Consider the following 12528-nt stretch of genomic DNA (forward strand, 5'->3'; position numbering starts at 1 on the left):
CTAGACCTGTTCAAGGACCGGCTTACTCACCCAAAATTTGGGAGGATTTGGGCAAAAATATTAGGCCTGAAAAATGAGCTTGGGCAAAAAAATTAGTCTTGTTAAAATATGGCTCGGGTTATAAAAATTAGGTTTATGGTAATATATAATACTATAATGTAAATTAGAAAAATGTTAAGTTGTCTATACATAAAATTCTAATAAATAAAAAAGTATATTAAATTATTACATATTAAATTAAAAGCAATATAATTTTTTTTTCAAAAAAATTAAAAAAAATATGGGCGGGCTTAAAATAGGCTTGGGTTTGTCATTTACAAATATACGCGGACTTGGGTAAAATTTTAGGCCCATATTTCGGACCAGGCCAGGCTTGGGCAAGTATAAAGTGTGGAAATATCGTGCTTAAGCCTAGCCCAAACCTAACCCAACCTATGAACACCCCAATTTAAAGATCATAAATCCACACTCAAAATTTCCTATTTTTGTAACCAAAATGGCCAATATATTCGCTAGATGTTTCAAAATCTCAAATTTCAGTTGACAGTTATATTGATTATATCAATGGCAACATTCTACAATTAACTTTGGCTCAAGTGCAATTTTTGTATTCATCTTGATACTGTCAAAGGATCATCATCTTTCTTAAAGTACCGACATAAGGCAAAGTTTTAAATATAACAGGATATATACTAAAAATTTTCTAAAATATACTGTACTGTCTTTATGGACTTCGATTCCAAATGCATAATACACCATTCTTCAAATAGATTAACACTACCATTTTCACAACAATCAGACAAGGACCATACCTGAAGTGCAGTAGCATCTGTTGTAATCATATTTGTTATCTTTCCAGAAGGGAAATTCTTGCGAGCCTCATGAGTCAATCTCAAAGATTTGTGAAATATAGCTGCCACCTATGACAGAAACAGAAAAATGCAATTAAGTCACCAAATTGAAATGGATAACTCAGCCTCTACGCCTCCATGTGCTTGTTTGTGTCTATTTTAGGAGGAAGGAACTATATTACCAGAGTAGAACGTAGACGAAAACCAACACGCCAAACATTCTGCATGTACTGAGCCTCAAGCAGTACAACACATAACTGAAATAAGTCGAAATAAGTCACGTTATCAGAACAGAAGAAAGCTCTCCACGGTATCACTTCTTTGAGCTTTCATGAATAGCTAATATAAGCAACAGCCTTCATCTTTTGTTGAAGAGAAACAAACATATGGACAAAGACAATGATAGCAACACAGCTATTCATATTACATAAGAAATGAGAGAAAGCATGAATAAAATGCTTGAGTTACACAGACCACAATATTCAGGTTTGTTGCACAAAACATATACAATGCTATGCTATGAAATAATTTGTACAAAAGAAAACTCTAAACTGGGAGAATCCAGGTTTATACTAAAAAAGAAAATCCAGATATGGAAACACAAAATTGGGACCATACCACTCCAAGAAACATCAAGAAGGCATAGATGTAACCAACCCATGCTGGGTCACCTCGTTGCATAGACTGCAGACCAAAACAAGAGAATTATAAATTTAACACAGAGCACAGAATGACAAAGTAGAATCATCACTAAATGATGAAAAATTAAAAAATTGTCTACCACAGTATTACTTTGGCCAGAGAAAAATAATTGTGTTACTTGTTATTACTTAAAATTTCTATAATTTCTTAAAATACATACATCCTCAGTAGAACTATAAAGTTATTGAATCTGAAATCAACATTTCTCTTCTATAGCAGAATAAACAAATAGATTCAAGTGGTCATTTCTTTAATTAGGCCTTAACCAGGAAATAAGAAAATAAACATAAACCTGTAAGAGATGGTTCAACAACATAGGCCCCGCAAACTGACAAAGGTCACATCCAATCTGCAATGTTCAAATAGGAATTCATAAGCCAGCATTCAAAAGTTTGTTACAAATTCTTTAGACAATTTAGTCATATTATCATGAAATGCTAAGTCTCCAATATGACTTTCTAGTAGGAAAACTCTACATTTTATCTATAGAAAATATGCACAGTCAAACTGGCTAAGACTTATTATTGGTCGAGATTAGCATAGGCAAGACTCATGCTCATGAACAGGATGAGGATTGCAAAACTTAATTTATTACCGTTTCAAATAGTAGCCACTGAAGGAGCATCTAAACTACAACACATATGGTAAAGGATGCAAAATTCTTCAATACAGTAGATGGCGTAGATAAATGAAGCAAAACACCTACCATGTATAAAATAAATTATAATTACTAAAACTTTCGAGCTCACAAAACATAAAACATGTATCACCTAAATATAATCCTGTTCTCTTAATTCAAATAACTTAATAATTTATCATCAAATTAATTTCCATGAGAAATACGAATAGCATGCTCATTACCTTGAAAACACCCCCCAACCAAAACCTGCATGATTCATTTATAGAGAAATAGTTAATATAGGTAAGGCAAGATGACATCTAGACTTGATAGAGGAATTCTTCAGGATGCATAAGTTCTTATTAGTCATTACCACTATTATAAAGGAAGGGAAAAGTGTAACCACATAGTTAACTAACCTTCCTCCCAAGCTACTATTCAGTGCTCTCAAAAGCCATGGCTTAGATCTTTTAGCTTCTTTGTCCCAACATCTATGGAATCTGTAGAGGTAGAAATTGCTATCTTTGAGTGATTGTATGCATTATCATGTGGAAGCAAATGCAAGGAAGTGACAGAATGCTAACTTATGAATCAGTATTTCGGTCTGATCCCATGTATCCAACTTCCAAACATCCCTCTCAGTGATAGGTCTTTTATACCCTTGCTGCATGAGTGGAGTAATCCATCCGAAAAAAATTCCTGTCATATCATATTGCGTAAAACTTTGAACTAGAAGCTCACATGTTCATAGTAAAGCATCACTTACCTATGATTTGAGCAAAATTTATATTTGCGAAAATCATAGAAAACATTTAATATCTGTAGGACAGACCAAACTGTCTTTATATATAAATGGACTATGTTGCTTTGGCTATTTACTTTTCCCTAAATACCCATGTTAGACAATTATTGGAAACCTTACAGTGGACATGTGTGTGGGGACTCAAGCCCTAAACCTTTCAAATATTATGTGGCGGGGCGGGGGGGGGGGGGGGGATCAAATGCAACGGATGAACACGTAAACATGTTCGACACTTCTCTCGAGTTCCAAGCAACATGGACCAAGGATGCAAAACTTCTGATAAAGAGTATATAGATTCTTTTGACAAGAACATCCAAGACTAGCACATATCATTATCTTATTGACAGACTAGCCAAGTCATTACCTAGTTATAGTTCCATCATAATGGTTCTTTTCCACAAATAACCAGCAAACCTGAAATCAATTGAAATCTTTGAACTTGTAGTATCATGACCAAACATTCAGAGGACTTACTCGGATAAAGGAAATGCATACATACATACACACACACACACATAATATATAATATAAATATACATTCTGTTCACAATGTAGAACATACCAATCCCATTACTTGCACATATTAATATAACATCTGTCCTTATTTACAGTCTAGCGCAGCAATTACATAGTTATAGTTCTATCAAAATGATGCTTTTCTAAAAATAATTAGCAAACCTGCAGCAGTTGTAATTTTGAACTTGTGGTATCATAATCTCTCAATCAAAGTACTTACTTGAAATAATGCTGGCTTGCCTCTCAGGGCATATTTGCTCTCCTCCAGAAAGTGGTTCATATTTTTCATCAACAAGAGAATCACTTTCAATCAAACGATACCCAGGGGAGAGATGGAGATTAGGAAAATAAACAAGTAGAAGAATCCCAAATAAAACCTACACCAGAAAATAAGCACAATAAACCAAACTGCCATAAAGACTTGAAGACAAAAATCATTAGAACTCATTGTCAAAGAAATTGTCCAAATTTCTGTCCCAAAGGGTTTAAATTTAGACCACCCTACCAAGTATTAAAATTTGACCAAAAGCTTCAACTTGATTAATTTAAATCCATACATGTCAACCTAAATTGAGACATTAGCAGCTAAAGTGATGAATGCTTGGAAAAAGAGGTGATGTCAATATTTCCAGAGAGATAAAAAGAGAGAGTTATTGTCTCTCTTTAATTTTCGTTAAGTTTTTGTACTGCACAACTTGCTAGTGACGCAGCTTTTAGCCAGACTTCAAGAGGTTCGTAAAACTAGGAGAGGTATTATGGAACCAAGGCAAATATAAAAGCAGGTAAAGACTACTTCCATAGAGATACTAGAAAAAAAAACGAATATGGAAAAACGCAAATATACAGAACAAACCTGACAGAATACTGTGCTGATGGTCAAATATAATGCGTAGCTGCATGAGCAAATAACCTTATCAATGATGTGTTCTGTTTACACAGTTTAATGGACTATATTTTATCTAGTCAGGCAAAATAAATAAAAAAGATATGCTTCAAAAAAGCCTTTTCCTTTGAATGATATCAGTCCATATCTCCAACTAATTAACTGTTCTCAAAAGTATGAAAGTTTCTATATGATCCAAAATGGTTTCCTGTGGTCAAATTTCTTTAGTACATAATTTTAGAAGCTAAAAGAATCGTTACTGCTGATGGTGGGTCTTCTAGAAATACTGGTATGTATAAAAGGAGAAGAAAAAAGAAAAGATAAATGACCTTCCCCCTAATATATTACTATTCCAGAACCAGAAAGGTATTTTTTGCTTAGAGATTTATGAACTGACAAACTGATCCCAAAATATTCATAGGATGAGACTTAAAAAGAGCATGTATATGAGAAAAGGATTAGAGGTCATATAAAAAGCTTTTTGCTTAGATTACAACCCCCCCCCCCCCTTCGAGAAAAAGAAAAGAAAAATGCTTATGGAATTTTATTTTTTTAAAGCGGCTTATGGTAAATAAACTTAAATTGAGGAATGGAAGGAATCTAACCTATTGATCAGATCCTTCACTGGAAGAATGAGATTGAGAAGCACAGCATCCCCAACCAGAACATAAACAACTCCAAAACGCACATACCACCGAAACTCACGGATGTAACTTTTTGTTTCCAGTCCTATCATAAAAAGCACAGAGCACCAAGTTGTAGCCTCAATGATCAAAGAGGTTACCTGCAAGAGCGTAAAATATAAAACATACACAACTTTTAGCAAGCTGCTAAATTGCAATAGCATATAACAAAATGGTATTGCAGAAACATATGGTTACACCTGCCATGACCAAATAGAGTAAATAAATTGGATGAAATAAGCAAATAAACTCAGCATAAAGAAACAACTGGTCTGTTTTTAAAGCTATAATAGTCCTCCAACAATTAAACCTAAAAATACAGAAACTTACCTCATAGGGAGCAAGGCCAGTTGTTCCATCCAAATTAAAGATTGAACTACCCATCAACAACCTTAGTATCGGCTCAATGGTACAATAACCAGCCAAAAAACCAAGTATATAGCAATAGTATTCTGAACTCAAAGAAAACCTTTGGACTTTGGAATTCTTCTTAATTAGCCATATACGATAACAGCACAGGCCCAGAAGAACCAAGTGAGAAACTAAGAACACACCAGAGCCGATAGCACAAGGTGTGTAAGCACCAAAAGCACCATCAACAAGTTTTGTCCAAGCTGCATTTTGCAATGGTTGGCAATACCAAACCAATGGTTCAAACGCCATCACTAACCACCACTCTGAAAGACACAAAACCGATTAGCTATTTGTTGAACTCATCTTCTGCTTCACGTGATTTGAAATGTAACAGGAAATTTTATGCATAGTTACTGACTTAATAAAACGTCATGTCTGCATTGAAGAAAAGAAAAATGCACACATGCTTCAAAATAAATAAATAAATAAATAAATAATTGTAGTAAATGAGAACTGTAGACATCTCAACACGAATAATACAAGGAAAGAAAGAAAAAATCCAACCAAGATTCCAACATAATAAAACCACGTAAGGTTACTTTGCAACTAAAACCACATTTGGAATAAAGGAAGACATGACCATTTCGATCTATGCTATTAATGTGATTAAAGATTCAAGTTTTAAGTTTTCAATAATCGTCCCCATTGAGACCAAAATAAAAAATGTACGTCAACAAAAGCCTCAGTGGCACTTTAAACGATTAAACTTGTTCCAGTTCTAAGCAATATGAAATCCCAAAGCTCAGAATTGTAATTCAAGTTCCCTCTTCCTGCAAGGAATCTGAACAATAACGAGAGCAACAAAGATGAATACCTGTAATTGTAGGACAGGACAGTGTTGTGGTAGTTGAAAGGCTTTAATTAGTAAAGCTATGAGCGTTTCAAGGAACCCAGGATTCTGGGTTACGACAATTGGGATGCTACAAATGGGATGCATGCTTAATCATGTATATATATATATATGTAGTTTGACAAGAAGTCAGAGAATAAGGAAGAGGATCGCTTGGATGATTTTAAAAATAAAAAGTAGGGGATGGGGATGATGCTGAAAGAGAGACGAGACACAGACAAAATAGATGTAGCGTCACGGCTTACGCTGTATTAGCGAAGCGACAATCATACACTAAAAAATAATAATTTTTTTAATGTAAACCATATAATTATAAAATTAATACACGAGACTATTTTCTTAGTAATTTATATGTCTTTAAAGGTTCAATTTGAACCTCTATTCACTAGAGAGAAAAACAAATATGCTTACATAGGTTCGGGATAAGCTTTCTCATTATTTTAAAAACCATTTAAAAGTTAAATAATCAATTGATTGGTTGAAGAATTGAATTAAGACAACATACAATTTGAAGAGATGAGCACACAAATAACCCACATTTGTTTCAAAAAAGAAAGTATAAGGATTATATTATAAAATAATTTAGTAGATTTTAATTGATATACATTTCGCAGCTTTGTTTGATGGCATTCAATAAAACCCTGAAGAAAGATTCTTAAAAATATTGGGAAGATTAAAAGTAATGTGTTGGATGTGTTTGTTAAAAGGCAAGGAGATTGTTGCCACTTCAAAAGAAAATTTTGTTTAGTAATGATTATAGACTAATTTATTGAAATATGCAGAAAATAAAAAAAATTAGGAAATTATACTGAAAATTTTAAAATTTATTGATTTATATTGTTTTTGGGAGCGAAAAAAACGTGTCCTACAATACGCATTTTTAGGAGAGAGCATAAAAACGCGTCCTACAGGGCGTGTTTTCACCGCCACATCAATGAAAACGCACCATGTAAGATGCATTTTCCTTTTAACGATAACTTTTCTAATAGCTACAAGGGTTCCAGCAGTCATAATTGTTCCAATATAAATCTCTCCAAACTTCTTCCTTTTCAACTCAATACTCAACCCTCAATTCTAAATTCTCACTCCTCAATTTTCATTCCTCAATTTTCAATCCTGAATCCTCAATTCTCAATTCTCAATTCTCAATTATTATTTTTAGATCTTTTCCTGAATCTTATTTTCTTCAATTTTATTTTATTCCTTATAATTTGTAAAATGGAAAATCAGCTTATTTGTTTAGATAACAAGCATATCTGCAGCGTTCAATTACAAATGGTAAGAAAATATGATTAAATTATTTAATTTTAAATAGTTAATTACTATGCTATTAACATTATTAATTTTTTATGTTTATATACTCAGGCTAAAGATCGAATTTTGCAGACGTACATAAACAATTTAAGCGAATGTGCATCAAATGTCATTTATGGACACTTGCGAGATGCAAGATTTTTATACATGGCTCGCATACTTGGGGGGACTACATTAGATACCCCACTTATCAGTGCTTTGGTCGAAAGGTGGAGATTGGAGACACATATTTTGTAACACCCGTAACCCTTGTCCGTTATCGGAATAGGGTTACGAAGAATTACTAAACTTTTCAGATCAAATATGAACATTTCATATCATTTAACATACATACCAGAAAATAATCATAAATCACTCATATTGTCCCTTATATAAGCCATCGATGCCCAAAAATACACATTAAAAACAAATTGGGACTAAACCGGAAACTTAGAGAATTTTTCACAAAATTTTAAAATTTTTCCTATATGCTGGGGACACACGCCCGAGTACTAGGCCGTGGGAAAATACCTGAGCATTCTATTTCTAAATTTTAAAGATGCAGGGGACACACGGCCAAACCACACGCCCGTGTGTTAGGCCATTTGTCACACACGGCTGAGACACATGCCCATGTCTCTGCCCGTGTGGACGAAAATAGGTCATTTCAAGGCCACATTTCTCACACATTTTGATATCAACCTAAACACAACATTTTAACACATCAATATCCCAACAAACAATCAAAACAAGTCAAAATCATGTTTTAAACATAACATAACATCATTTATATATACCCAAATACCTAAACTTACCTATTTAATCCATCTAACTAGTGTACTAAAGTTAACCACAAATTGAATACAATAAACCTATATCTGTAATGGCCCAAATTCAAAATTATCGGAATAGTGGTTTCAGTAACCACAAATCCGATTTAAAAGAAATTTATTTTAATATTTTTGCATGAATATTGATATGATAGGAAAAATCATATGAGAATATCGATAGAAAAATTTTCTTGATTAAGCGGTTAGTTAGAAAAGAAATTATGAAGAAATTAGGTAAAATAAGATATCGAGACTTGATCTCAGAAACCGAGTCAAAAATATTTTTATAAATATTTATGAAGTGTTAGTAATATGGTATTAAAATTTCGTTAGAAAATTTTAATGTTTGGGTAGTCAATTAAGTAAAAGGACTAAATTGAAAAAGGTGTAAATGTTACTAGAGGATTAAATAGCTCAATTGTGAAATGAGGAGGATATAAATTGCAAATAACCCCAAAAGGAGATATTTTGGGCGGCATACGCTGAGAAAAATCAGGAGAATTGAAGAAATAAGGGTAAAATTGGAATATTACAAAATTTGCTTTAAAAGTTAGGACTAAAGTGGAATTATCTAGATTTCTCTTTATTTTTCTGCACTCTCATCAGCCAAAAAAACGTCCTAAGGGTTCCTTCAAGCTGGTTTTTCATAATTTTTGCACCAAGTGAGTTAATTCTTGCCTTTTTCTTGTAATTTTTGTGTTTCTAAGACTTTTACAACTAGGTCCTATTACTAAATTCATTAGTTTTTGATTTTATGAATGATATTGAAAGTTGATATGAATATGTGCTGGAAGTTTATGAGGAAATAGGATGAAATTGATGCTTTAATTTGTTTATGAGATGATTTTATTAGGTAATTCCAATAGAAATTGATTTGTAGGACCTAATTGTGAAAAATTTTAGAATTAAAGTTTAGTGCTGAAATTCTGATTTCCAAAGGTTATAAGGTAGTTTAAAGTGATATAATAAAGTGTTTATTGAGAAAAATCACCTCAATTGAGAGGTTAATTGAGCAGGGACGAAATTATCATTGTTGAAAGTTTAAGGGAAAAATGGTAATTAACACCATGCACTAAAACTGTTTTGGACAGCAGCAGTACTCTAACTTTGAAAAATCACCAAAAATTGTAGAGATCGAATTAGAGGATGAATAAAATATGAAATTAAATCTTATTGAGTCTAGTTTCTTATAAAAGAAACAGTGTAAGCAATGGAATTGTAAATCATGAGATATAATAGATTTTGTGAGACAATGTCAGAATGAATTCGGGTTCCCCTGTTCTGACTTTGGAAAATCATTAAAAATTGTACAAAAATTATTATGAGTTATAATTTATATGTTTAGAATCCTTAATGAGTCTATTTTCTGAAGAAATAAAGGGAAGCATCATCCTAATTCTGTACAGTGAGATAATTAATTTTTAGTGAAGAGGGGTCAGAACTGTCATACAGTGAAACAGGGGAAACTTTAAAGAATAAACTGTACTTATTGGCTAAACAAAAAATTCTGAAATTTTTATGGTAAGAAGATATGTGAGCCTATTTTCAGGGAAAATTAACGGATCTTAATTTAGAGTTCTGTAGCTGAAGATATAAATAATTTAGTGACTGTGACTCAGTGAGGCAGCTTTGAATGCACTATAAATAATAATGGAATTGTAGAGAAAGTTACATATGAACATGAAATGTATTAGATTAATGATTAAATTTATTTATTTAGATCCGGAAAATTCAAATACGAAGCAAGATCGAGGGAAAGAAAAAGTTTGGGATTAGTAGATTTTTTGTTACGAACAAGTATCGAGGTAAGTTCGTGTAACTTGAATTATATTCTTAAATGCTTGAAATGTTTGTTATTGATGTGAATATGATTTGGATGTTTATTATATGATAACTGATGAAGTATTGATATTCTGGATGAAAAGAGGAAATAAATCCCGGTTGAATGAAAGGAAAATTCGATGGATCTCTGAAAAGGAATTGACGGTAAAAAGGATCTAGCCCGGACGGGTGATCCTATCCTGATATAGCCCTCCCGAAGAATATGTGGAAAATGGATTTAGCCGGACGGGTAATCCGAATTAGGTCTCAATTTAGCTTTGACTGGTAATTCAGATCCAAGCTCATTAGAGTAATTGTCGTTGCAGGGGATTTAGCCTGGACTGGTAATCCCGACAATACTCTATGAGTTTATATTAGAGGGGATTTAGCCTAGACTGGTAATCCCGCTGTAAGGATGAGGTTCGCGGGAGTGTGCTCTCTGAAATGGAAATGTGCACACATGAATATGAATTGACGGACCCGGATTTGTACACTTAGGTGTACCCTTGAATATCCATCGAAATTCCAAGTAGTTCAACGGGATAAATATGGAAAAATAACAAGGAAATGGAAATCATGGAATTGATGAGCTCATCAATCATTTATCTTTGTAATGAATTTGTATGAGGTTGAGTTTGTATGTGATAGGTATATGTTTATGTGAATTGGATGTGTGCTTGTGTTATTAAATGATGGATGTATAAGTATGGTAAGTATAATTCCTGTTGCATGAACTTACTAAGCACAAAGTGCTTACCCTGTTTCTTTTTCCCCTGTTTGTAGAGTTAAGAGCTCGGAAGTCGGATTTGGTCGGAGACACATCACACTATCAATCTCGAGATCTCGGTACATAAAGGAACTTTATTTTGGAAATCAATGGCATGTATAAGCTAGTAAATTAGATGTTAATGTGAAATGAATGTATGGTTAGCCATTGGTATGGCTAACAAATTTTGGTTTTCGTATGTGATGAAATTATCTTATGAATATGATAAATCTATCTTGAAAAAAAATTCCGGTAAAATCTGGTAATGCCTCATACTCTATTTCGGCGACGAATACGGGTAGGGGGTATTACAATATCATTCACATCAACATCACTAATATGTCTCATTTTCAACCCAACATACATATATAAGCAAAATTATAATTAATTAACATTTACACAAGACAAACTTTGATTAAATCCACACAAACCCTATACATGCCATATAAACCCATATTGAACATTTCAAAAACTACCAGAATAAGCTGGATAGTGTGACCTGATGTGCTGATCCGATCCTCCAACCTCTTGAAAATCTACAAAGACATTAAACAACTCGAGTAAGCTTAATGAAGCTTAATAAGTTCGATGGGTTAAACATAAATCTTACCAAACCTACAATAACACATCAATTAAATAAATTCATTCAATGTCAACTCCTTGCTAATCACAACTTCAATCGATGAATACACTTATTTCAGGTCAATACCAATAACAAACAATATGTTTTTCAATTTCAATTACAAATTCACTTACCAAGTCTTCCCAAATCAGTGAATGACTTATGGATAGAGTACATCGTTTTCAGAAGCCCGAAGGTTGAACAGAAGCTCATGAGAGCTAAACAAAAACTCATAAGGGTTGAACGGAAGCTCGTAAGAGATGAACAGAAACCCATAAGGGTTAAACAGAAGCTCAAAAGAGCTGAACGAAAACTCATATGAGTTAAAGAGAAGCTTGTGAGAGCTAAACGGAAAGTAAACACAAAAGTTAGCAACAAATGCTAAACCTCGATTTACTTGGGTAATTTGCCACATTTTCCTCCAATTCCGTCAATTCACCGAGTGTCGAATGTACTCAAATCCCGCATTCCAATCATTTCGAACATTCAATTTAAATTCATAACTTTAAGAAAATTTCACTTTCAACAATAGGTATGATTAAATACATAATACCATTCATCATTTCAATATATATATTTATATATTAAAATTTAACCATACGAACTTACCTGGGTTAATTTGTAAGATTTGTAGAAGTTTAGGGACTATTTTGCTAATTTTCTTTTTTCACGAGTATCAACGGATCTTGATCTAAAACATAAAATTACTCATTAATTAGCATATATTTTAGCTCCAATTCACTTCACAATTATTACCCTCATTTTTTCAAAATTACACAATTACCTAATTTTTACAACTTTTGCAATATAGTCCCTTAACTAGTTAATCCATCAAATGAACAATTTTTCTTCAATTAATAATTTATCTAAATATTC

General features: G+C 32.9%; 1 protein-coding gene and 1 long non-coding RNA gene across 5 annotated transcripts in view; one reads left to right on the forward strand and one right to left on the reverse strand.

The window, feature by feature from the left end:
- Positions 1–6482, reverse strand: part of LOC105763048 (ABC transporter C family member 12) — a 58015-nt gene extending 51533 nt beyond the window's left edge. For 2 of the 4 annotated variants that reach the window (XM_052625354.1, XM_012581083.2), the window contains exons 1-12: positions 6285–6474; positions 5387–5733; positions 4979–5157; positions 4344–4383; positions 3711–3867; positions 2757–2871; positions 2592–2672; positions 2415–2439; positions 1846–1902; positions 1470–1535; positions 1034–1108; positions 813–920 (exon numbers count right to left, since the gene is read on the reverse strand). In XM_052625354.1, the coding sequence (XP_052481314.1) occupies positions 813–920; positions 1034–1108; positions 1470–1535; positions 1846–1902; positions 2415–2439; positions 2592–2672; positions 2757–2871; positions 3711–3867; positions 4344–4383; positions 4979–5157; positions 5387–5719 (1236 nt within the window). In that variant the 5' untranslated portion in view covers positions 5720–5733; positions 6285–6474. Of the gene's footprint in view, positions 1–812; positions 921–1033; positions 1109–1469; positions 1536–1845; positions 1903–2414; positions 2440–2591; positions 2673–2756; positions 2872–3710; positions 3868–4343; positions 4384–4978; positions 5158–5386; positions 5734–6284 lie in introns of all 4 variants that reach the window. The other 2 variants (XM_052625356.1, XM_052625357.1) reach the window with 2 other exon arrangements.
- Positions 6483–9036: 2554 nt separating this feature from the next.
- Positions 9037–11478, forward strand: LOC128035620 (uncharacterized). Its single transcript, XR_008192151.1, has 3 exons — positions 9037–9105; positions 10164–10248; positions 11048–11478. It is a non-coding gene; the product is annotated as an uncharacterized LOC128035620 (long non-coding RNA).
- The last annotated feature ends 1050 nt before the right edge of the window (positions 11479–12528 follow it).

Source organism: Gossypium raimondii, chromosome 12 (genome assembly GCF_025698545.1).
Source record: "Gossypium raimondii isolate GPD5lz chromosome 12, ASM2569854v1, whole genome shotgun sequence".
Lineage (NCBI taxonomy): Eukaryota > Viridiplantae > Streptophyta > Magnoliopsida > Malvales > Malvaceae > Gossypium > Gossypium raimondii.